General features: G+C 44.0%; 1 protein-coding gene across 10 annotated transcripts in view; it reads left to right on the plus strand.

Moving 5' to 3' along the window:
- NSMAF (neutral sphingomyelinase activation associated factor) overlaps positions 1-27,828 on the plus strand; it is an 85,035-nt gene that overhangs the window by 23,569 nt on the left and 33,638 nt on the right. For 9 of the 10 annotated variants that reach the window (XR_012798216.1, XR_012798210.1, XM_075584060.1 and 6 more), the window contains 8 exons: positions 10,476-10,526; positions 14,584-14,655; positions 15,064-15,111; positions 15,222-15,274; positions 24,818-24,947; positions 25,279-25,350; positions 26,958-27,066; positions 27,500-27,676. Coding sequence is in view for 7 of the 10 variants with exons in the window: in XM_075584060.1 (XP_075440175.1) it covers positions 10,476-10,526; positions 14,584-14,655; positions 15,064-15,111; positions 15,222-15,274; positions 24,818-24,947; positions 25,279-25,350; positions 26,958-27,066; positions 27,500-27,676 (712 nt within the window). In the remaining 3 variants the exon portion in view is untranslated. Of the gene's footprint in view, positions 1-10,475; positions 10,527-14,583; positions 14,656-15,063; positions 15,112-15,221; positions 15,275-24,817; positions 24,948-25,278; positions 25,351-26,957; positions 27,067-27,499; positions 27,677-27,828 lie in introns of those variants that run through there. The other variant, XM_075584067.1, reaches the window with a different exon arrangement.

The raw sequence follows: 27,828 nt of genomic DNA on the forward strand, positions 1-27,828 counted from the left end.
TTGCTGTGTTTATTATGTAATTCGATTTACATAGATTATCAATCGGGCAGTGCGAAAGGAAGGTGTGTAGTTCCGATGCCGATCTGAGGCTATAACTGAATTTCCATGTTTGCATATTTTTATTTCTCGCACATAACGTTCCTTTAACTTGGGAAATGAAGGTTCATTCACTACAAAAACTTTTTTTATATTTGTTTTTCGTCTACTCTGAATTAATTTTTTTCACGCAAAGTATTATTAACCATTGTCTTCAACTGGAGCATGTTGCTGAAATCTCCCACATTTCAGCCCCACAAATGCCCTCTTACCTATTTCAACAACATGCCTTCTAATAAATTATCCACGGTTTCAGAGTGATTTGACTGGAAAGCATTACTAACTGGGCACAGCACACGGTGCCTTTTATGCTGTAAGTTGAAACCTTTGTTTTATCTTCATGAAGCAGAAGGTACTGTAATCAGAGAAGAGTGCAGGCTTATTACTTTTGTAATAGTAGGCTACAATGACTTAAGACTGGATAATAGTTGTAGGAGACGAGCAGTAAAGTAATGATTGTGAAGAGATTGTATAGTTTTATCTTGATACGAGAAAGATAACTGTAAACTTAGTGTTTATGATGCTGCAAAGGCAGGCTGTAATAAAGGGGCAATCCCACTTAGGACCAAAAGTAAACGAATGGCATATGTAATTCCTCTTTTTCTCCTTGGACTGACACCCTTTGCTAAGGTGGGGGCCAGAGTCCCCCTCCCTTATACCATTACTCAATATGTGGCCATAGGCCCGGAAAATGGAAATATAGAGTGATGTAAATAACACAAGACTATAGCATGTTCTCTTAGGCACACAGGTAACGTGATCTCCAAATGGGAGGATCCTTCAAACTTACACAATATGCAGATATATCTAAACACTTCATTCTAGACGCTGCGCAGGTGTGTACCTGTGTGTCCCTGTGACCAACCGACCACGTGTCTAGATGCCGGCACACCATCGGAGCTCTTAGTTGGTGTCTGATTGTAGCAGACCTGTGCTAGAGAACTGCTGCAGTACCCCTGTACTTGTCTTGTGATGAGGGTCCCCTCAGCTGCTACTCTCACCTCCCCAATTGCAGGTAGATGGCTCCTCAGTGCGGACTCCACTCCTGGAGTCGCTCTGCGATCTGGTCACCTTGCGTATTAGGAGTTGCACTCCTCAGACTGGATCATCGCTCCCAATTACCCGAGGTCTCTCAGGGTCGCACAAGCTCTGTCCCAGCATGCTCTGTCAGGGACTCTTAAAATCTCTCTCCTCTTTGTCTCATTTGCTGAGGCCCTTTCCATCACAAGTCACATCCTGAGCACACTTTGGGTATGTGTGTCAGCTGCATGCACTTACAGGGGTGTTGCAAATAGACAAGATAAAGGGGAAACATCTTGGTAATTTTAATACGTTTTTAGTTATGACTCTTAGGGCAATATGCAAAATTGGAAACTTAGGGTAGTCCTGCTTTTCATACAAAAGACTGGAATGTAGACTAATTGACCATTAACTCTTTCCTCATTGCGTTTGCTCATTTGGTCCTGTCCCCAGACAATTATCTTGATAATGCATCACATCCCCAACCCCTGTAAGTGGCCCAATCAGGAAGGAGTAAAAGGAAGAGAAAATACTTGTGCATGTGAGAAAGGTCTGGTCACATTATGTGTGTGTTCAAAGTGAAACGTCTTTGATTTTTCATGTTTCCATTTTTAGAAATTGTCAGTTACTGTTGTTAGTTTACATTGGTGCTGATTGTGTCTGCATCATGAAAGTGTAGACACATAGGACCATATTTACAATGTGGTACTACTCCACAAGACACCTTATGGCCAAGTGACATAAATTGGACTGTAAGGGGTCTTCCAGTACTGGCAGCACTCTTGTGGAATAGATCCGCTTGGCATATATGGGCCACCAAGTATAATAAAAACGATCACATTGAAAGTGGTATATAAAATAGAACAAAAAGCTAAATCTTAGATTCTTACACTTTCCTCTTACAAATAATAATTAGTTGTCCACCTTGTCATAAAACTTGTGTGTAATGTATATATTTATTAATATATTAGACGTTTGGATGTATTGCTGTTTGGCTATATCTTTAGAAGTTTTCATTACCATCCATTGAGAACCAACTTGAGTGTAACTGAAAGGTTTTAACTGATCATCCTATTGCCCACCAAAATAATGTGTCCCATAATTCAAGTTACAGTCTGCTTTTTGTTGTATATGGCCTGTTTGAACCTCTGTTCTGCATTAGGGTTTGAATTCTCTTATGTTTACAAGCCGTGTGCTTTACACACTTATTCTTTCTATTATTATGCTGTAGCAAGCCATAGATACTGTATTTTGGGATGTGTATAATCTGGCTGCCATTTCTTATATGGAGTGATAATGTTGTGTCTAGTTTAAAAGGCATTACTATATTTGGAAAAACAAGGAAACATTTGATCAGAATAGCTTTCTGGGAGGTTTTGCCCCTTTTTTGTGTGCATTAAGACTTTACACTTTCTGTTTAGGGAAATTCCCTAATTGACATGGTTTACATTTTGTGTTCAACTGCGTGTCTTAGTATTACATTTGGGGGGAAAAATGTCTCTGCCCACGCCTAATTGCTTACACAATTAAAAATACGATTAGTTATATTTAAGCTTACTAACATTGGTTTATTTTAAAATAGTGAAAAAATGGATGTTATCCAATAGCGCTTAAATCTAAACCGTGAGGATTAAAAAATAACTTAAGGTGAATACTGTGTTGAAAGTGATTTTAAATAGATATAGATAAATCTTGTGATACTTTGTGCTTTATACAAAGTGAATATGTGCAAATAAAATAAAGTTTATACAAACAACTTGGTCAGATGCTGCTCGACCCTAGATAGGGATTACTTTCTTTGATCCAAGTGGTTTTCGAAGTCCAAGAGAATCCGGGAGCGCACAGACCATGAAAAATAAAAAACATATACAACATAGTGCAATATGTCTGAAACTAAGGTTGAAGCATCCAAACTTCATTCATCCAGTGAATCTTGTACTCAGATTAATCTGTGTTAAAGTGTGTGTAAAGGTATCTTTATGCTGGAATGGTCTCCCATCTAGAAACTGCCTCCGCATATGTCTTAGGATATCTTCACCGCTTGCATAAATTCAAAAAAGAAGACCAGACATAGTGTAGCCTGCACCCATAAAATTTATATGCAGTTAAAATGGTAAGAAATACACTCACATGGTTTCCAAATAACAATAGCGATTGGATTATAAGATCTGCGCCCACAGTTGAGGTCCCTGAGCCGTCTCTCAGCTCGATACACGGAGCGGTTGCGTCCCCCCTCTCCCGCACTTCCGGGTTGGTTCCCCGAGCGGGAAACTCTCGCGATAGCTCGGGACTGACAGCTGTTCGTGTGTGGAGCCTCCCTCTTTGATCCGGCTGAGTATTCAGTCTGCTGCAAACACTCTACACACGTTTCTCCTCATCCGAGGTTTCATCAGGAGACTGTGGGCGCATATGTTTTTTTTATTTTTCATGGTCTTTGCACTCCCGGATTCTCTTGGACTTTATTTAAAAATATACTGGACGTCAAAAATAGAATTGCACAGATCAATTCATATTGTATTTTTTGTCGCTTATTCTAGGAAATGCATTTTCATTTTACTTTGTGTCCGTGGCTTACGGTAATCTTCTTACAGTAAATACTTGATGGTTCATTATTTTTGGATTAGGCTAGAGATCTTATTTTCTGTTCACTAATTCCATAGGTCGGAAAGGACAGAGTTATTATTCTTGTCGTTCAGAGTTTGAAGGGTGGTATCAAGGTACACTTGTGATAGCAAAAATCTAATTACTGACTGCAGACTTTTTCCTAATGTAGCAGAAATATAATTTTCTCTAGAACAAACTGATATCCCTTTACTTTTTTTGTACTGTGCCTTTATTTTCTATGCAGCAGAAATATGCTGGAAACGGGTCATTTTTTTTTTTAGTACAGGGTTGAAGCAGGGGGTATCCGGAGCTGATCCCTATTAATTTGACCTACAGGGACCCCCTGCTTCCGGAGATATACACCTTTTTTGTAGGGTGGTGATGGTATCTCTGTAGTTTAAAGCTCCCTCACCTCATCACATGGGCCAATCGGAAGCCGAACCTGATGTCATGGCTTCCTATTGGCTCGCAGGACCCGGGAGCTTTGACAAGCAGCCATAATGTGAATTCTGAAGTGGCTACCGCCACCCCCTACAGAGGTAAGCAGGGGGTCCCCTGATCTGAAATTAATGGGGTTCAGCTCCGGAGACCCCCTGCTTCAATCCTGTATTGAATAAAAACCTGTCTTGGATTGCCTCTTTAAAACGAAGACTGTACTGTATGTACAAACACATACCATTGTGATATTTGATCAATTGTATTTCCTCTTATTAATTCATTATTCTGCTTAAAATGGTTCAACTTTCCATACTGTAAAAAATGCTCTTTTTTTTTTTTAACTAGCAACATTTTACATAGATGAGCTTGTGAGAGGCAATCCTCTGACTTCACCGGGTCAGAGAGAGGGTCAACTACCTAATGTAAAGCTTTGACAATCCAATACAAAGGTATCACAAGCAACTGAATTGTTGGTACATTTTGTTCTATAACTCGATTGGACTAATGTGGCTACAACCTTTTCTTTGCTAGTTGTGAATTCACTGCTACAATATTATAAAATATGAGACTTTTTATCTCTAGGATTCACTAAGGTGCGATGCTGGTTTCTGTGGGGTTGCAGCGAGAGCTCGTATCACACCTCGGTGAAACGTCCCTTATGTCCTGCAATATCAAAAAGGATAGAAGATGGGGCACACGGATTTAAAAAAAAAAGAAATAATGTATTAAAGCATACACCATTGTGTATGCTTTAATACGTTATTTCTTTTTTTGAAATCCGTGTGCCCCATCTTCTATCCTTCTTGTATGCCGTGACTTGGACGCAACCGATCGTACATTGATGGGAGCACCGGTAACTATCAATTTCTTTATTACATTGTGGTGTGTAGCATTTACTCGTCATATCACTGCAATATCAAAACTCGCATTATAGTAGATATCCTTAATGTTTAGTCCAATGTTCATCTGCACAATATAATTATTTTTTTTCATTTTATTCACTTCTTGCTCGTGTTTTTTTTTTTTTTTTTTTTTTTTTTACTGTCACTAATAAATTGGTGAATGACACACAGTAATCTGAATGTCCTGCATAGTCAAAAAGTACCAAGTAAAAATAAAATAGTTCTGAGGACTACAGATAACCAGGACTTTGCACTTATGGAGGGCAGAAAGAGAAGACAGTGCCTGTGTTACTGAACTCTAGATCACCACAAATTCATAAAATGAAACTTGCACTAATGTGAAAAAAAAAAAAAAAAATTATATGAAGAAATAAAATGTATTCACATATGTAGCCCTCTTTCCCCTACCTTCTGGGAAATGGTCTTGCTACCAGTGTATTCTGTGGCTGCTGTGGTCATACCTGTGAGGCAAACAGAAGGCCGGAGATCTCCGCGGTGGTGTGGGGAGTGTCAGTACAGGATTGTGGGGAATTTCTCAGTGGTCAGCGTCTCCAGGCCAAGAGGATCCTGAGGTTTTCCTTTAGGCCTCGGGCATGGTCAGCGCTTATGCGCTGACCCGTGCTGAGGCGCGCTCTCACTTACCAGTGAGCCCCTGCAGCCGCAATGAGAGCGGCTTTAGTAGGGGCTCGCCTACACTTCCGCAAGCGTGCGGAAGCATAGGTCTTATCCAAGTTTTAGATTTCGCTCTCATGGGAGCGCAGGGCTGGTCACGTGAGCGGTTCGCCCAATGAGGGTGAACCAGCTCCGTGACGTCACTGGCCCGCCCCGATACGCCCCCGGACGGCGCGCTAACCAAGGCCAGGGAAAGCACCCGCTTTCCCTCGGCCTCAGCGTGTCTCCGCACGGGCTGAGTCACCATGGACTCAGCCTTAGGCCTCGGTCCCGCTGCGCTCGTTGGCGCGGGCGGCTATGTAGCGAGTTCCCCACCAGCAGGGGAATCCTCGCGAGCCGGTCCCGGTCCCCCCTGGCGGCACAGCTTACTACACGCTGTGGCGCGTCAGCCGCTAGGAGACACAAGAGAATGGTGTTTCCTAGCGTTGACGCGTCACGTGGTGTGGCTGTGAGCCAATGGGGAGGGGAGGCTTCGGAAGGAGGAGAGGCTTCCGGGAGCGGGGAGGAGTGTGGAGTGAAAGCAGGTGCGTGCCTGTCTGTGTGTGTGTCTGAGTGCGTGCGTGCCTGTCTGTGTGTGTGTGTGTGCCTGAGTGCCTGCCTCTGTCTGTGTGAGTGCGTGAGTGCCTGCGCGTGTGTGTGTATGAGTGCGTGAGTGCCTGCCTGCCTGTGTGTATGTGTGTATGTATGAGTGCTCCAGCCCGAGTCCGTGGAGGGAGGGAGGGGGGGGGGAGAGTAGCGGGTCCCTCCTGCAGCCCGTGGAGGGAGTGGGGGGAAAGTAGCAGCTCCCTCGTGGAGGGAGGGGGGGAGAGTAGCGGGTCCCTCCGCTCAAGCCACGCCCCCCTCCCTGTCAAACCTCCCACCTCCCGCCCACCTCCCGCTCCGGCTCCCGCTCCCTACAGACCGCATATCGCGGTCTGTGTATCTCAGCGCACCGCCTGTCAGCTGTGCGGGTGCGCTGACTCTGGGAGCGGGGCCTTAGCCTTAGGCCTCGGTCCCGCTGCGCTCGTTGGCGCGGGCGGCAATGTAGCGAGTTCCCCACCAGCAGGGGAATCCTCGCGAGCCGGTCCCCCCTGGCGGCACAGCTGACTACACGCTTTGGCGCGTCAGCCACTAGGAGACACAAGAGAATGGTGTTTCCTAGCGTTGACGCGTCACGTGGTGTGGCTGTGAGCCAATGGGGAGGGGAGGCTTCGGGAGGAGGAGAGGCTTCCGGGAGCGGGGAGGAGTGTGGAGTGAAAGCAGGTGCGTGCCTGTGTGTGTGTGTGTGTGTGTGTGTGTGTGTGTGTGTGTGTGTGCCTGAGTGCCTGCCTCTGTCTGTGTGAGTGCCTGCATGTGTGTGCGCGCGTGTGTGTGTATGAGTGCGTGAGTGCCTGCCTGTGTGTATGTGTGTATGTATGAGTGCTCCAGCCCGAGTCCGTGGAGGGAGGGAGGGGGGGGAGAGTAGCGGGTCCCTCCTGCAGCCCGTGGGGGGAGAGTAGCAGCTCCCTCCTGCAGTCCGTGGAGGGAGGGGGGGGGGGAGAGTAGCGGGTCCCTCCGCTCAAGCCACGCCCCCCTCCCTGTCAAACCTCCCGCCCCCCTCCCGCTCCGGCTCCCGCTCCCTACAGACCGCATATCGCGGTCTGTGTATCTCAGTGCACCGCCTGTCAGCAGTGCGGGTGCGCTGACTCTGGGAGCGGGGCCTTAGCCTCTGTCATTACCATGCTTCAAAGACTACACCAGATGTATATTTGACTGAGGTTTATTCATCTTCATAGTACATGCACTGAATTGTACATCATTGTACCCTATCCCATCTTGGCCTAGGCTTCAGCCACTTCTCTCTGCTGAGTATACATATTCTGGCATCTTCCAGTAGCACTCCTTCAAGGTTAGCACAAGAACTCTTTCTCTGGAGCTATCTTACTTTGCTCCTTACTCTTCTTCACTGTGGAGACTGCTCCCCTTCCCTGGGTAGTGGCTAGTAAGCCAGCCTAATTCTGTCATTGGCCCCCCTTACTTTAGTGAGAGGCCACTATAACTTTATTGTTCATACCTGCTGAACAATGTAACATCACACACTGAACATTTAGAATGAATTCCCTTTTAGGAATCGTGCCCACAACCTATGGGGACTTACAGTGGAACTTAAGGCAAGGAATAGTAGTCCAGAGAGACCTGGCTACACATTTTAGGTATTGTAAGTGTTTGTATGGTAGACTGAAAAGTTGAGTGGAGCAGGTAGCTAATATACCATGTGCAATAGTCTCAAGCTTTGCTGTGCAGTGTTCTGAAAATATGGATAAATATCTTTATCTGTACTCAAATAGATAAGCTGTGTGTCGAAGAGTATCAGTACATGTAGTTTGGAATCTTCCGCTCTTTTGATAATAAGATATCTAAAAGGTAAAACAAATCAGAGCATAGTGATCAATTCGATTTTATAGGCCATATATACTGTAGGGCAGGCCTGCACAACTCGTAAAGCGAGAAGGGCCGAACTGCTCCAAGGAAAAAAAAAATTGGGCCGCACGGGTAAAATCATCATCATCATCATCAGCATCATCAGCATCATCATATATCTCCTCCAGCACCCCTCATCATCATCCTCATATCTCCCCCAGAACCCCTCACTATCAACCTTTGCGATACTCCCCATCTATCTCTCATACCCCCATCTCCCCCTGCACACCACTCACATCCCACCCCCCTGCACCTTACATCCTGCTCCCCCCCTGCACCTCACACCACTCCCCCCCCCCTGCACCTCACACCACTCCCCCCCCTGCACCTCACACCACCCCCCCTGCACCTCACACCACTCTCCCCCCCTGCACCTCACACCACTCTCCCCCCCTGCACCTCACACCACTCTCCCCCCCTGCACCTCACACCACTCTCCCCCCCCTGCACCTCACACCACTCTCCCCCCTGCACCTCACACCACTCTCCCCCCCCCCCCTGCACCTCACACCACTCTCCCCCCCCTGCACCTCACACCACTCTCCCCCCCTGCACCTCACACCACTCTCCCCCCCTGCACCTCACACCACTCTCCCCCCCTGCACCTCACACCACTCTCCCCCCTGCACCTCACACCACTCTCCCCCCCTGCACCTCACACCACTCCCCCCCTGCACCTCACACCACTCTCCCCCCCCTGCACCTCACACCACTCTCCCCCCCCCTGCACCTCACACCACTCTCCCCCCCCTGCACCTCACACCACTCTCTCCCCCTGCACCTCACATCACTCTCTCCCCTTGCACCTCACATCACTCTCTCCTGCACCTCCAATCACCCCTGCACCTCACCCCCTGCACATCACCCCCCCTCCTGCACATCACATCCCCTGCACCTCACCCCCCTGCACCTCCAATCACCCTTGCACCTCCAATCACCCTTGCACCTCACATCAGCCCTCCTGTACATCATCACCCCCCTGCACCTCACCCCCTGCACATCACCCCCCCCTGCACCTCACATCACCCCCCCCCTGCACATCACCCCCCCCTCCTGCACATCACATCCCCCCCCTCCTGCACATCACATCCCCCCCCTCCTGCACATCACATCCCCTGCACCTCACCCCCTGCACCTCACCTCACCCCCCTGCACATATTCACGTTCGGATCAGGGGGGGGAGCGGCCGCAGAAGAGCTCAGCTGGCTGTGACTTCCCCCTCCGTCCCACGTTGCGAGCGGGGGGTTGGGGGGAGGGAGAGGGAGCAAGGAGCGGGAGCGGGCCCTGCGCATGCGCGCCGGGACCGCGGGGAATCGCCGCCATATTTTTTTTCAAATTTTTTTTTTTCAAAGTGTTTTTTTTTTTTTTTAAATCTCATCGAGGGCCGCACAGAGAGGCCAGGCGGGCCGCATGCGGCCCGCGGGCCGCGTGTTGTGCAGTCCTGCTGTAGGGAGAGTCTGGGACAAAGGTCATCACCCCTGAAGAAGCTTGGTTAAGCGAAATGCATAGGGATAATACCCTGGACTTGGACTCATAATCAAATCCCAGAAGCAGACATTTTGACTCATTTGATGACCTTGTGTGGGACCTCTGACTCAAGCAGCTCCTTTAGAACAGGGATAGATCCGTACACATGTTAGTGCACACTTTAATACTGTTCATCACAAAGCACTTGTATGTGTATGTATATGGGGATTGAGAGCTTAAATCTATTTTTCACAAGTACTATATACGTATATGCTTTTAGAATTTTATTTCAATGTTGATTTTTCCTGTTGTACTTATCCATTCCTTATCCACACTCCAAGGAGTGTGATTGTTTATCTGTATTCTCTGGGCAAATAACTTGCATGTAACGTTTTATAATGACTAATACACAAGATGCTCAACATTTCTGTGTCAAAGGCATGTCCCTAGTAGAACTTGTCTTAAATGCAAGTTTTTCAAAATCCTTTTCCCACCGGTCGTGCTCGGCTCCACAATTAATGGAAGCACAACAAGGAAGCATTGATTAGTAGTGGCGGGAGCAAGACTAGGACAGGTGTATAGTGTGCACGATAGGAAGGGGGTTTCAGTATCTCTACTCGGTCACCTGCTGGTGCATGCGTAGGAAACGGCAGATCTTAATCTCCCCAGTAAAGCTGTTAACATGTCTGTTCATTTTCTTCAGCATTTTATAGCCCAAATCACATGCAACGCTGTATTTTTACTTTGAAAATTTATGTACACATTAAGACAGCGCAAAGTGTAGTACAGTGTTTATTTGAGTGATAACATATTCTATTTTTTTTTTTGTATTTTTAGGTGTACTTCATTAAAGAGCAGAACATAGTTGCACCTTACAGAATTCAGCGTGTAAGTAAGCTTTTTGCGCAGTGATTTCAGTGTTGATAATTAATTATACTGTACTGTACCTTCATTTAGAAGTCAGGTTGAAAACAAATAAATGAAGGGATATGCTTGCAATTTGACACCCTTTTATAGATGTTTAGTTCAAAGTTAATTTTGTGTGGGAATGTTCCGTTGATCCCGCACACAATGCGTCTCCTTTTTATAGCGGTAACGTTTTTCAAATTAGATGGAGTTTGGACTTTTAAAGCTCAAGCGAAGATACTGTATAAACTTATTTTGAATCATTTACATCAATTTTTTTTTTTGTAGTATGTTCCATGCCTTCTTGAATAAACTGGATTTTGTTGCAGTTAGTTATATATTCTCTCACCCCCCCACCCCCCCGCCCCCAAGAATTTTAACCTAGGGTACTTCTGGAACTGTATTATATTTTCAATTGTCTGGACCTCCCAAGATGTTTAGGGGCTTATTCTATATCCGTCAAAGCAGCTGATCAGGCCATTTTCAAATGAAATTCCCCATTGACTTTTTAATTGGGAACTTCAGCCAAAAATGGGCCGATCGGCTGCTTTGGCAGATATAGAATAAGTCCCTTAGGCTGCGGCCCGCTAGCGCTGAGCGGGCGGCACTTGGCGTATGTATGTATATGTATGTATATTTGTATATATGTATATATTTGTGTGTGTGTGTGTGTGTATATATTTGTGTGTGTATATATTTGTGTGTGTGTGTGTGTGTGTATATATTTGTGTGTGTATACAAAAGTCCCCGCTCACGCGTTGCGCGGGCACACACGCGATGTGCTTAAGTTAATAAAAAAATTATACTTACCCGCTCGCTCAATATTCGTCAATGCCGCCCTCCCCCCGCGCGCAGGACACCCGCCACGCATGCTTTGAGCGCCAGCGTTGACTCAGCCTCAGCCTTCAGCATGATGACATGGAGCATGACATAACCTTGGTAGTTTTTTTTTGTTCGTTAAATATCATAAGGACCAGGAGTGTATTGGAATACCTGGAGCTGAAAATAACCACGTTCAGCTCCTATCGACAACCTTTTTAGAATCGGGGAAAATATTTAAATGGGGATTGTAGGAAAAGACATAACACAATACATGAGTAATGGGATTTCAAATATCGAGAACTAGTGTGGGGATAAGGTGCAAGGGCGATGTGTAGGGAGGGACATATCAGCAGTGGGAATGGGTAAGGTTTCAGTAGAGAAAATGTGGTATGTTTTCATCAAGCTAGGAGAAATTATTTTGAATGGTAATTATATATTGTTTGGCAAGTCAAATATCCACATATTTTACAAACCAAGATGCACTTACTTTTAGTTGGTGTCAAAATAAATTCTCATATCAAAATGCATCCTTACTTTACATCTGTTTGGTCATTTCCAAGGGACTGGTTTGTATGAAAGGTATCTGTGAAATACTGGTCGTTCAATTATAAGAAAATATTGATTAGAAGGGTACATGTATATTATCATAATATTCCTTTATTTCTTAGCACGTCCATTACCGTCAACCTTACCGACATTTTCAACAAAGTATATTCATGAATGATACGGACCTTAAAGCAGCAAAACATGTGAAATGATTTTTACATTTAAAAAAAAAAAAAATCAGTACTGTGGTATTAGACAATAGTGACCAGTTTAAAAACAAAAAAGTGTGTTGGTTTTTTTCACCTCAATACCATTTTTAATGAATACATCCTTTGATTTCTATAGCCGGTTTAGCACACCTCCCATGCAGGACTAGATCTTTGCAACACTTTCCTGTTTGTGATAATATGTTGCCAAAGTTCCCAGCTGTTTGAGCTGTAAACTGTAACAATAGATGTTATCTTGGTAATATCAGGATACATTGTAGCTGCTGAGTAACACTGACTGAAGGATTGATTGAAACGGAAAGGCGGCCATTATGTTTGGGCACACAATCAGGTGTTTTACAGATTTATAACAGGAGCACCAAACGATTGCCAGTTTAAGTAAGAATACAGAATTGTACATTGTCACATGCTTTACCTATTAAATTAAGAAAACAAAGGAAGAAGTAGTCTTGCTGCTTTCAAAGATAAACCAGAAGAGCAACACAACTCGCTTAACATTTGCCAACATTTATGGGAGTCGCAATGGATGAAGTACAGTGCGGCTATAGCACATTCGCTAACAATATTATCATTTCTTCTATCATTTAAAATTATGGTGCTCTGTTATGCTTTGAAATCGGATTTCTTATACTTTTCCTTGTGTACCAATTCAATGTTATTACTAATTTAGAGAACCAGCTTATCTTTCATACATAACTTTTTATGCATGTCTATCATGTACAGTATATGAAAACATTTGACTTGGTCTAAAAATTAGTTTTTGGCAGTGATGTGCTCTTGTGCAGGCAATAGGTAGAGAAGCCAAAGACTGCAGTAGAGTAACAGGAAGTGAATTTGATGTTCTCTTGGGCACAACAAAAGACAGAAATATAAATATATATTTAGGTTTTCCTTCATTGTTCAGATTAGATGACGTTAGAATGTGTTTGTGCTTGGAAGATGTCATGTATGATATATTTTTGAAGACCTTTCATTGACGGTCTTGGGTGTGGGAGAACCCAATGCCAAATCTTTGTGACCTTGTTCTGGTGATTTTGGACCATATCTACTAAGCAGTGTTCTGCCGTAAAACACCTGGCACTGAAAGACAACTTACAGCCCATTCACTTAAATGGACTGTAAGGCGTCTTATGGCAGTAGGCTGGCTAGTAAATATGGAAATTTATCTCCCAATGCTTCAGGCACCAGAATTAGATTGTAAGGTCTTTGGTGCAGGGATTAATTGTGTCCAGCGGAATTCTATGTACAATGCAGGATAAGCCATAAACACAGATCTTATAATGTGTGCACCCACATGTCATATGTCCATTAACTACTTTTATGTAGATGCTACAACGTTCTCTCACATTTGAGGTAGTATTTATATTACTGGTACTTCCTGTTTTTCTTGGAAGCTGGGGTTTTGTTGCGGTCTGTGATGTTATTATTGAGCAATAAGCAGCTGTTAAAATGTATTTCTTTGATTCCCTTTTGCAAAATGCACCTTTCTATTCTTCTAGAGCTAATTTTAAATAAATAAAAAGTTGTAATATGAACAGCTCGCCTAAAAGGAAGTGTGTGTTTCTAAGTATATTCACCAGGTTTTTCAACCTTGTTCACATTATTGTAATCAATCTTCGAGATTTGATTCAAATAGTCACAAGTGAGCTGGTCTAGAGTCAGACGCCAAACTAAGAAAAATATATCTAGAACTCCTTAATTTCAGTGGTTATTAAAAGGTCAAAGGTCTGGTTTAATTTTTTTTTCTCTAAAAAACGCAACAAACAAAAAATGGTGACCTGACCGCTCAACCTAATACTCTTGTTTATAGTCCAATATCTATTAAACAAGGTGCACATAGGAAATAGAAACATGGGTTTACAAGGTAGGTTCCAAGGAGGGAACTGAAAAGGTCCTACATTATATTGTGCACTCTCTGGATCCACAGACAGTGCACTATATAGGACCTTTTCAGGCCCCTTCGTTTTTTTTCTCTGAAGAACACTTTTTTGAATGTTGCTATTAATTAAGTAATAGTCCCCTCAGAACAGGGCATTACTGGCCAGTAATGCCCTGGCTGGAAGAGTTGAAGGCCCGAGGCTCCCATTTGGGACCCTGGGATAAATAGATAATGAGACAAACGATGGGAGATGTTGTTATTTTTTTTTTTTTAAACGTATACATCTATGCTGAAAGTTGTGCTCTGTATTGTGTGTGGGAGATAGATACACACACACACACACACACACACACACACACACACACACACACACCTCTGTCTCTCTGTCTCTCTGTCTCTCTCGTTAAGATATCTGTAATGCTTATAGCGAATATCCTTGTCACCTCCCCCTTCTTCCCTTTCCCTTTTCCCCATCTTATTTTTCCCATTATGTTTACTACCCTACTTAACCCCTAATACAAATGTTTAATTTTGTATTTTATTTACTACATTTATTATTTTTTAGGGTGAAAATAGATATTTCTTTCAGTTGGAAGATTCTAGGAAGGTTGATGATGTTGTTCAAACATTGCTTCAGGTATACTTATTTAATTTTTTTTAAATAAAAAAAAAAATCACTATTGATCTTCTAGATTGGTTGTTGGTTTTTATAGCTTAAAATTGTAGTGATCAAAGCTTTCAAAACCTCAAAAGTCTGCACTTGAAGAAGAGACCAGTAGTCTCTGTGAATTATAAATCCATGAAGAACGCAGAGATCTACTGTATTAAAAAGTATCACAACCAGCTATAAAACCACGCTTCTTCAGTACAAAAATGCCTACACTACCAAAACTTTATCTTATCTAATAAACTGTCAGTGCAGTCAAACTGAGCGTTATGGGGGCACCATCTCTAGGTAAACTCCCACGTAGTTTACAATGAAGGTGAATTTTAAAATGTACGGTCTACAGTTGAACCCCAAAAAATAATTACTTGTATTTTTCAGCTTCAAAGAGCTTCTTGTCTTGAAAAGCTTGGAGATCAGACTGCAATGGTAAGAGCTTAATTTATTTGGGGGTATAAATTGAAATGTTTATTTGTCTATTGAGTCTAAAAAAAAAAAAAAAAAAAAAAAATCAAATGTTTCCTTTTTTTTTTAATTAGATAACTGCTATTCTCCAGTCACGTTTGGCAAGAACCTCATTTGATAAAAAAAGGTTGGTCAAAGTGCTATGTCTAAGGTGTCAAATCTTATTTTTGACTACTACATGTTGAAAATACTAAAAAGATGGGTAAAGTGTTTTTTATATGTTCATAACTTGCTGCCTTAATTGTTGTTGTCCAATTCTCATATACAGTGGTTTTCAATCTGTGGAACCGTTGGGTTCTGCCGGAGGTTACGAGAAGTTCCCCGGGACAAAATTTGGTGGTGGCTGCCATTTTATTCTCCAAGACCCAAATAATTTTATTTTGCCATATTTTTTTATATTTCATAATGTAAAAAGGTTATTAAAAGTTATACTAGATTCTTAATTATAATGTAGAAAACGGTTGTGTATGTATAACGGAAATAGCCGTGTTAGTCCTGTTGCGATAGTGTAGAATAAATGAGTTCTTCAGTATTAGGCGATACCTTTTTTCCTTTGGACTAACAATTTGTCATAGGACAAGCTTTCGAGAGTTCTCCTCTCTTCCTTAGGTCGGCAATACTGATTTGCAAAGGAATCTATGGCTAAAGCAGTGTAAGGGAGAGCAGAAAAACAAAACAGATGTACTGTAGATAAGGTGGGGTGAAAGTGTTTGAAGCCATGGAAGGGTGACAAGGAACAGCATGGGGGGGGGGAGGGGTTGCTGTGAAGGGGGGGGGAGGGGTTGCTGTGAAGGGGGGGGGGAGAAGAGACGGGCAGGATGATTACAAACAATTCTGATAGTGTGTGATAAATAGTAACTTTGCCCAATAACTGTAACAACTTTTTGAAGAATCCTGAAGTGGTAATAAATACACTTCTAACCACTCAGTAAATGAAAGGTTGGCTTTAACATATGTTTGAAAAATGAAGTAGGAAGTGCTTGAAAAAATAAATAAATCTTTGTTTAAAGGTGTTGGCGAGTGGACGTATCATGTTGCACAACAATAAGTAATGCATCACCCGACGAGAAGCCTGGAGAAAAGACTCGGCATGTCACGAATGCCACACCTGGGTGCACATGACTTGTGTATGTGAAAGGGGTTAAAACCTTCAGCTAAACCAACTGACTCACCTCCCCGCAAGGCACTAAAAATGAGCCTCAAAAAAGGTCACACTACTGTACATCTCAATTACACTGCGACCTCAGAGTGATTTTAAACTCCAATTAATCTGGGAAAATAAAATACGCTATAACTCTCTCCCTGTAACCCCTAGAATAATGCTACCCTCATCATTGCATTCATATGATTTTATTGCATGCCAGAATGTCTGTCTTGACAAGGCTAACATTTAATTTTTGAGGAAAAGTTAACCCCTTAGATACTGTATTTTAACACAACTGAATAGGTTAAAGGTATTAACATGACACTGCATACTAGATGAAACAAAGAAAATAAATTGCACTGAAGTACAATAAGTAAAACCAACTTTTCGGTCCGCTAAGGGACCTGATGAAGGCCCCATAGCGGACCGAAACGATGGTTTAATTTCGCTTATTGGACTTCAATACAATTGATTTCTTCACTTCATCTTGTGTGCTGTCTCTTCTCTGGAAGAAGATATGTATGTATGTATGTATGTATGGATGGATGGATGGATGGGTGGATGGATGGATAGATAGATACACATCACCCAGACCCAAAGGACAGGAAAAGAAGACAACACATCAGGTAAATTGACAAAAAGCATATTTCTGCATACAAAAAAGAAAATCCTTTCTTTTTTTGTATGCAGTATGCATATGTTAAAGCCAACCTTTCATTTACTGAGTGGTTAGAAGTGTATTTATTTTTTTGTTGACTTGCCTTAGTGCATACAAAGGGGTTAAAACCTTCAGCTAAACCACTGTTGTATGCATAGTTCAAACATATGTTAAAGCCAACCTTTCATTTACTGAGTGGTTAGAAGTGTATTTATTTTTTTGTTGACTTGCCTTAGTGCAAGAAAGAAGCCTGCCAAATAAAATGGGGGAGCTTGAATTTAATAGCTAAAAGGGAACAGTATGATATCATAGACATTACTGAAACATGGTTGGATGCAACTCATGACTGGGCAGTAAATTTAGAGGGGTATTTCCTTCCGAAAAAGGGTAGAGCAAATAGAAGAGGAGGTAGAGTATGTTTATATGTTAAAATGGATCTTAAACCTATTATAGAAATTAGCAGTGGAGGTAAAAGTACAAAGAAAATGTTTGTAGGGATATGCTATAAACTACCACATATATCTGTGAGAGAGCTGAAGCCAAAATACTTTTGCAAATGAAGGCATCAAAACTGTCATGTTTGCATAATGGGGGGGGGGTTTAATTATCCAGACATAGACTGAGGCAATGAGATTAGCATTACAACAAAAGGAAACTGTTTTTTTGGGGGGTGCTTAAAGACAATTACATGACAAATGATTGAGGAACCAACAGGAGAGGGGCAATACTGGATTTGGTAATATCAAACAATGTAGAAGTGATAACAAATATTCAAGTTTGGGAACATTTGGGTAACTGTGATCATAACCTGGTCTCATCTTATACTATATTAATGAAAGCACTGTATGCCTGCCTGCCTGTCTGGATGTCCGGTGTCCCTAGGGAAATCTCATTGGTCCCTTGGGCCGCGCGCCCCCGCACACCTCTCATTGGCCTGAGGCGGAGTGACCGGCCAAACACACACACACACACACACACTCCACCCTCCTCAACACACACACACACACACACACACACACACACACACACACACACACCCTCCTCAACACACACACACACCCACCCTCCTCAACACACACACACACCCACCCTCCTCAACACACACACACTCCACCCTCCTCAACACACACACACTCCACCCTCCTCAACACACACACACACCTCAACATCACCCTCTCTCCCGGTGCTCACGCTCTCTCCCGGTGCTCCCTCCCACAGGCCGCTCCCCCCCCCCCCCCCCCCACACAGAGCATGCTCTCGCCGCTCTCACATTCAGGCCTAGAGGCCGCGCCCCCAGCTCACCATCCCCGCTAGCGCTGCTCCGGCTCTCTGTCGGGAGCTTTACGGGCCGGCTGCCCACACCACCTCCTGACCTGAGCGTCTCAGCTCTGCCTCGCCGGGGGGAACGGAGACCGCCGAGGAACCCGAGGAGGAGCGCGGTGCGAGGTAAGTAACCTAGGGGAAGGGATCTTTCACCCGGGCCCGGCCCTTCACCCCCCCTGGCCCGGCGCTTCACCCGGCCCGGTGCTTCACCCCCCCCCCCCCCCCCCGGCCTGGCCCTTCACATCCCCCCGGCCTGGCCCTTCACCCCCGGACCGGCCCTTCACCCGGCCCGGCCTTTCACCCCCCCTGGCCCTTAACCCCCCCCCCCCCCGGCCAGCCCTTCACCCCCCCCCGGCCCGGCCCTTCACCCCCCCGGCCAGGCCCTTCATCCCCCCCCCCCCGGCCCTGCCCTTCACCCCCCCGGCCCTGCCCTTCACCCCCCCCCCCCCTGGCCATGCCCTTCATCCCCCCCCGGCCATGCCCCCCACCCCCTCCGGCCCCCTCGGCACCGCCTCACCTCTCCCACCCCCCCTCACAGCAAAGCCCAGCCTACCCGGCGCCGCCTGCAATGGTCCTCGGCACCGCCTCACCTCGAGGCGGAGGCCAGCGGGGGGGGCTCCCGCCAGCCTTGCAGGAGGGACCCTCCACATGCCCCGTGCTGCTCACCCCCCCTCCACATGCCCCGTGCTGCTCACCCCCCCTCCACATGCCCCGTGCTGCTCACCCCCCCTCCACATGCCCCGTGCTGCTCACCCCCCCTCCACATGCCCCGTGCTGCTCTCCCCCCCTCCACATGCCCCGTGCTGCTCTCCCCCCTCCACCCTCCACATGCCCCGTGCTGCTCTCCCCCCCTCCACATGCCCCGTGCTGCTCTCACCCCTCCCCCCTCCACATGCCCCGTGCTGCTCTCACCCCTCCCCCCTCCACATGCCCCTTGCTGCTCTCACCCCTCCCCCCTCCACATGCCCCGTGCTGCTCTCACCCCTCCCCCCTCCACATGCCCCGTGCTGCTCTCCCTGCAGCTTCCCCCCCCCTCCACATGCCCTCTGTCCGACTCCCGTCCGATCCCTGCCCCTCCGTACCAGATGACTGCAGAGTCCGTCTCCCGGCCTGCACGAGGAAGATGCTGCCGACTGTAAGGTAATCAGCTCCCCCCTCCCCCCCCCACACATTTCTTCATCTCCAGCCGGATCCCTCCGTACACACACACACACACACTATATATATCTCTATACATAAGACACACACAAACACACACATGTAGACACACACATGTAGACACACACACAGATGTAGGCACACACACGTAGACATACACACACACACGTACACAGACACACACACACACACACACACGTAGACACACACACACACACACGTAGACACACACCCACACACACACACCTATACAGACACCTATACAGACACACGTATACACACAGCAGACACACGTATACACACAGCAGACACACGTATACACACAGCAGACACACGTATACACACAGCAGACACACGTATACACACAGCAGACACACGTATACACACAGCAGACACACGTATACACACAGCAGACACACGTATACACACAGCAGACACGCGTATACACACAGCAGACACGCGTATACACACAGCAGACACGCGTATACACACAGCAGACACGCGTATACACACAGCAGACACGCGTATACACACAGCAGACACGCGTATACACACAGCAGACACGCGTAGACACACGTAGACACGCGCAGGCACGTAGACACGCGCAGGCACGTAGACACGCGCAGGCACGTAGACACGCGCAGGCACGTAGACACGCGCAGGCACACGCACACGTACACGCACACGTACACGCACACACATGTATACACACACATGTATACACACACATGTATACACACATGTATACACACACATGTATACACACACATGTACACACACACATGTACACACACACATGTACACACACACATGTACACACACACATGTACACACACACATGTACACACACACACATGTATACACACACACATGTATACACACACACTCGTATACACACATGTATACACACACACTCGTATACACACATGTATACACACACACTCGTATACACACATGTATACACACACATGTATACACACACACATGTGTACACACACACGTGTATACACACACACATGTGTACACACACACGTGTGTACACACACACATGTGTACACACACACGTGTGTACACACACACACATGTGTACACACACACACATGTGTACACACACACACACGTAGACATACACACACGTAGACATACACACATGTATACACACACGTAGACATACACACATGTATACACACACGTAGACATACACACATGTATACACACACGTAGACATACACACACGTACACTTATACACACACACACACACAATGTATACACACAAACATGTATACACACACACACTATCCCCAGCACCACCACATCAGCACACCGGTATCCCATGCCCCCCCAGCACACTGGCATTCTCGGCTCCCCACCATTCCCAGCCACCATCAGCACCCACACATTGGCACCTTCGCACCTCCCCCATCGGCACCCCCACATCCGCACCCCCACATCAGCAACAAACCCTCCCAAATCAGCACACCGATACAATCACCATCAGTACAGCCACAGCAGCAGTACCACCGCACACCGCCATTGGCCGCGTGGACCACTCCCCACCCAAATGCCACCCCCACACCACAAACATCCCGGGCAACGCCGGGGCTCTCAGCTAGTTTGAAATAAATTCTCAAAAACCATATTACTTGTTTTCAACAATGACTTCAAACTTTAAAAAGGACAGATTTTAATAAACTGAGGACTAATCTACAAGAAACAAATTGGGTTTGATGTTTTTTGCAGGGAAAGATGTGGAAGGTTGTTAGAAAAGCACACTTTTCAGTGCATAGCCTTTGGTAATAAATATAAAAGAAACAAGTCTAAACCTATGTGGCTAAATGAATGGGTACGGGAGAAAATGTATAATACATGTAAGAAGCAGGCATTGAGATTCTTAAAGTCAGAAGGATTGGAGGGATCATATCAGAATTATAAGGAATGCAACAAAAATTGCAAAAGGGCAATCAAATTAGCAAAAATGGTTGCAATAGAATGTAAGATCAATGCTAAAAAGTTCTTTACCTTTTAATAACCAAACAAAAAGAAAATATTGGACCCTTACAGTGTGAGATGGGTAGGCAAATTATTGGAGATAAAGAAAAAGCATTGGTTTTAACCAATTTTTTGCCTATGTTTTTACCAGGGAAGAATCAATTTCCATAGTAGTGCCACAGGAGGAAGCCACAATCTCCATATTAATGAGCAATTGATTAACTGAGGAAAAAGTTCATAGGCGGCTTGATAAAATTAAAGTAAATAAGGCACCTGGCCCTGATGGCATACATACAAGAGTTCTCAAGGAGTTAAGCTCAGTAATAGCAAAACCATTATATTTTACATTCAAGGACTCCATTTCCACAGGCTCAGTACCACAAGATTGGCGTAAAGCAGATGTGGTGCCTATATTTAAAAAGGGAGCTAGATCACACCCGGGGAATTACAGACCTGTAAGCCTGACTTCAATAGTAGGGAAACTACTTGAAGGTTTAATACGGGATAATATTCAGGAATACCTAATGGAAAATAAAATTATTAGTAATAGTCAGCATGGATTTATGAAGGATAGATCTTGCCAAACTAACCTTATTTGTTTCTTTGAGGAGGTAAGTAGGAATTTAGACCAGGGTAATGCAGTTGATATTGTCTACTTAGATTTTGCAAAGGCTTTTGATACGGTTTCACACAAGAGGTTGGTGTACAAAATAAAGAAAGTTGGACTCAGTAATAATATATGCACCTGGATTGAAAACTGGTTAAAGGACAGACAACAGACGGTTGACATAAATGGAACTTTTTCAGGTTGGGCTAAAGTCGTGAGTAGAGTACCTCACGGATCGGTACTGGGACCCCTGCTTTTTAACTTGTTTATTAATGACCTTGAGGTTGGGATCGAGAGCAAAGTCTCCATCTTTGCTGATGATACTAAATTGTGTAAGGTAATCGAATCAGAGCAGGATGTAATTTCTCTTCAGAAGGACTTGGAGAGACTGGAAACGTGGGCAGGTAAATGGCAGATGAGGTTTAATACAGATAAATGTAAGGTTATGCATTTGGGATAGAAGAATAAAAAAGGCAACTTACAAATTAAATGGGGATAAATTAGGAGAATCCTTGCTGAAGGAGAATTTAGGAGTGCTTGTAGACAGCAGGCTTGGGAATAGTGCCCAAAATCATGCAGTATCTGCAAAGACAAACAAGATCTTATCTTGCACTAAACGCGCAATGGATGGAAGGGAAGTAAACATAATTATGCCCCTTTTATAAAGCATTCATAAGACCACACCTTGAATATGGAGTACAATTTTGGGCACCACGCCTTAGAAAAGACATTATTGAACTAGAGAGCGTGCAGAAATGATCCACCAAATAATAAAGGCGATGATAATCTGATTTATGAGGAGAGGCTAGCTCAATTAGATTTGTTTACATTAGAAAAGAGGCATCTAAGAGGGGATATAACTCTATACATATATACAGTGTTCGACAAACCTATACATTTGCTCGCCCCGGGCGAGTGGATTTAACCCCCGGGCGAGTAAATATTGGCCAAAGCAGCACACGTTTGGTACTAGGTGGCGAGTAGATTTTTTTGTGTGGCGTGTAGATTTTTTGGTGATTCGTCAACCACTGTATGTATGTGTATGTGTATGTGTATGTGTATGTGTATGTGTATGTGTATGTGTATGTGTATATATATATATGTGTATATGTATATATATATATATATATATATATGTGTATATGTATATATATATATGTATATGTGTATATGTATATATGTATATGTGTATATATATATATATATATATATATATTTATTCATCCCAAAGGCAGTACAAATGACACTAGATCATCCCTAAGGCTATGGCCCCAGTATCGGTTGCTGCACGCCCGCCTGGCGGCGCGTGCATGTGTGAAAGCCGCGGTTTGTGGCTGAGCTGCAGGGGTACGACAAGATAGTGATGTGGGGGGGACGCGGCCATGATGTCACGTGGCTGGTTCGCCCTCATTGGCTGAACTGCCGCCGTGACGTGGCCAGCGCTTCGTCGCCACTAGCAAAGACAAGATTCTTGTCTTTGCAAAAATGTGGTCGCGCATCGAGATCCGTACATGCGCTTGCAGGCAGCTACTGGGCCCGGCACCACAGAGGGGCGAATCTTGTTCCTGTAGCGCTCACCGCAGCCTACACTGGGGACTCAGCCTTAAGGTTGGAGGAAAGGAGATTTCACCATCAACAAAGGAAAGGGTTCTTTACAGTAAGGGCAGTCAAAATGTGGAATTCCATACCCATGGAGACTGTGATGGCAGATACAAGAGATGTTCAAAAAAGGTTGCACATTTTTTGGGAAAGGGGTACTGTACAGGGATATATCAAAAAAGTAAACCTGAGAAGGATGTTGATCCAGTGAGTAACCAGATTGCCAATAATTAGTCGATAAGTAATTTATTTTTCCCCTTTTGAGATCATTGGATATTTCCCTGGGCTTTTGGTTTTTGTCTACTTCTGGGTCAATATACTGTATGTTGAAATATAGGATAAAGTATCTGTCAAAATTTTGCATAGGTTGAACTTGATGGAAGTATCCCCCCCCCCCCCCCCAACCTTATCTACTACTGTATGGAGCTATAAGAAGCGACCGTACCTTCTTGTTTCAACACTGGTCCTCATTCCCTGTACCCCATTGTACCATGCTGTGGAATGTTTCCCTTCACAAATAAATTATAATAGCTATTTCATGTCCATATATAAATAAATTGCGCACGCATATGTATACATTAATTAATTGACTAAGAAGGAACGCAAAATAGCCCATACAACTTCTCTTTATACATTTGCTTTATTTGTCCCCTCCCCCCATTGTTTCATAGTTTCTAACGATGTGAAGGAAATAAATATATTACTATAGGCAAGGTAAAATTATTTATCGAGAAAAAAGTTTCCTGCTAAAATACAGAAAGATTAATTAGGGGAGATTGCTCCTTTTAATAAATTGTCATGTGTCCACTGCAGCTTCAATTTCACAGTGTGGGCCCGTTTGGCCTGTGTGATTTTCTCTACAAAATGCGTTTGCACTTTTAAAGTATCTCCCCTATTCAATTCTTCATTTTTTAATTTTTTTTTACAGAGAATAGCTTAAACTCCCCCTCCCCCCAGTTTTGATTCTGTGTAAATACATAATAATAATAATAATGTGCGAGGTTGCTGCGTTAACTGGTTTATTCAGATCACTTCCTTTGCTGTAAAATACTCCAGTAGATTGAAATAGTTGCGCTCTACACATTTGGAGGAGACTTGATTTAGAAGCATTACCTGCGCATAATTTGATGATATTGTCGATTTTTCTATTTTTTTTTTTTTTAAATCTTGCCCCATTTAAATGTCTCGCAGCTTTCAAAGTGTGATCGAAACCTCAAACATGGAATGTGAAGCAGAAATGGTAACGCCGCTGGTCACTAATCCTGGACACCTGTGCATCACAGATAAATGCCTCTATTTCCAGCCATTAAATGCTTACCCAGTAAGGAACCACTTTATCTGTATGCTGATTCATGTTTGTACTTCTGCTTGGCCTTGTGTTTTTGTGTCTCTGCCTATGTCCCAATACCCCAATACTATAGGTATTGGTTTGTGATATGCTAGCGACATGCAGTATGGCGGCATCAGTTGTTACCTGAGCATTCCTCTTGGTGCATTATGCTTGATCTGTGCAGAGGAGTTAATAGTGTTGTCTTCATTCACTTTTCACAGATCACAATATTCTTGTTGTATTTTGAATGTTTTAGATAATTTACGACTTTTCTGTGTTTTAAAGAAAACCTTTGACAGACTTTTTTGCTTTTATTTTGAAGAAACCAGTGGTGCAAATTAGCCTGTCTGCTGTTCGACGAATATATAAAAGAAGACATGGGCTGATCCCTGTGGTGAGCTATAGTTAATTATTTTTCAGTAAGATTTGCATTATACAGTGAAATACATAATTCCATTGTGCTCCCAAGATTGTAACTAAATAACAGCATTCTCACTGCTCTTAAAGGGGCAGTACCTCGTAGGACAAAAGTGTACCAATAGTGGTGACATGTTTAAGGGGTTGCATCCGAGTCGACAGTACAACAAAGAGGGGAAAGCAGCACTCAAAGGATAAAACTCAGTCTTAACATTTTGCTTGGCAAAAATAGGACATCATTTTTGTATCATGTGCAAAAAAGTGATGTATTATTCTTTGCCGAGAGAAATGTTCAGACTGAGAGTCTCTTCCTTTGAGTGCTGCTTTTGTTTATTTTTAATTTTTTTGTATTTTCACAGTGCAGCCACGCTGTTGAAATCATGCACCCTATATACTTTATCTGGGTCATTGGCATTTTTTTTTACTAACACACTTGATATTCATATACCGTATTTCCTCGATTCTAAGACGCACCATTGAATATAATAAAAAAAATTCTGGGAGAAAAAAAGAAACACTACATTAAATGTGCAGAAAAACTGTTTTAGGAAATCATTTGATACTCTCGTTGTCCCGGGTGATTTTGGAGGGAGGAGTTCCGGTCCCCCTTGGCACTTGCCCGCCCCTGTGCCAGGCCGAGAGTCGTCTGGGGGGGAGGCGGAACAGGACTTAAGGGCGGGGGTTGGAGCTTTCGGCGCTAGCCCAGGAATGGCAATGAAGCACAGTGGGAGGAGGGGGGCCTCGGGCAGCAGGCAGAGACTGTTGGAGTGAAAGCGCAAGTCTCTAGAATCCAAAAGACCCTGCCCTGGCAGAGTTACAGCAGGCCAGGTAAGTCTGCCGAGCTGCTGCTGGGCTCTCGAAACCCTTCTAAGCCTCCCCGCTGCAGCTGCTCCAGCTTCCCGCCCGGACGGTCCTCAAGCAGCGCCCCCTTGCAGCCTCGTTTTTTTAAAGACAGATTCTAAGACGCATCTTGATTTCAGACATTAAATTATGAAAATAGGTGTGTCTTTGGCCTCGATTTTATACCAGCTCTGATGGGGCGGCAGTGCAATCCGGTGACGTAATCCTCTCGATTCTGCTGAGTGGCATGTTGAACTGCAAGCAGGAGACAAGCAGAGGAGACTGGGAGGCGTGGCGATGTGGCTGTGAGCGGTTCGCCCTCATTGGCTGACCCGCCCACGTGATGCGGCCGTCGCCTGCTCAAAACAAAATCTCATGTCTTCTCTCCAGAGCTGGCCTGCAGTTCCAGGCGGCGCTTGCAGCGTGCGAGGTATGTTTACCTTAATTGGATTGCAGCAATTTGCCGGCCGATTTTGGTATAATCACGTCCTTAGAATCAAGGAAATACGGTTTATAGTTTTATTTTCACTATGGGTAGAAACATAATCGAGATTTAAACCTCAGATGGCATAAGTTACGTGATATTAACAGAGAAGGCACACGATATCTATTTATTAAATGCTTCGGTAACTTAAATAGGATTGTGAAATGTTTATTGTCCTGTTCACATTCATGTTGCTATTGATTGTACATCAATGTACTTCCGTTTGAACTCATGCTATTCATTCTTGTTTCTCTTTTCAGGGGCTAGAAGTGTTTTGCACTGAAAACGACATGTGCTCAGATATTTACCTTAAATTTTACTATCCCAAAGACCGTGACGTAGTCTACTTTTATATTGCAGCCTATCTAGGTTTGAGAGTCTCCATGTTTTACTTTCTTTTTTTTTTTTTTTCTCCCAACTATATTTTAAGAGCACAAACCCATTTCATTGACTCCATGTAAACCTTTTCTCATGTGCCATTACAATAATGTAATTACCTTTATACTGTGTGTGTACTGTATATATGTGTATATATATTTATTTTCTTTATTCTGTTACGGGGAAATCTGTCACGTTCCTTAATCTTTTCCTGATTTTTGCTATGCCTCACAATCTATAATAGATTTTGTTCCAGCTTGTGTGCTTTGCCTAAAAAGCGGTTTACATTGTGTCGCTTATCTCATCCTCCAATACCCATTGTTAATTGTTTCCATAGAAAACCACCCCATTGTAAGTAAATTATTAATTTGAAGATAAAGTAAGATTAATTCCATGTTTCTTTTTTTTTTCTTTGTTGTTGCAGAGAATCATATAACAGAGCAGACAGCAGACAGCTACATGCTACAATGGCAAATGGGCCATATCTCAAATAACCAGTATCTCTTACATCTCAATAGCCTGGCAGATCGGAGTTGTAATGATCTTTCCCAGTATCCTGTATTTCCCTGGCTCCTACAAGACTACACCAGTTTAGAATTGGGTATGATCATCTTCAAACTCAGAACCTTAAAAAGGGGCTGAGTATAGTTTTATAATTCACATATCACCACCTCCAAAATATTTCAAGTAATATCAGTGGATGTCAACCAATTTAACCTTTAAAAGGTTGCTATACACATCAGATACGTCTCC

The sequence above is a fragment of the Ascaphus truei genome, chromosome 2 (genome assembly GCF_040206685.1).
Source record: "Ascaphus truei isolate aAscTru1 chromosome 2, aAscTru1.hap1, whole genome shotgun sequence".
Taxonomy (NCBI): Eukaryota; Metazoa; Chordata; class Amphibia; order Anura; family Ascaphidae; genus Ascaphus; species Ascaphus truei.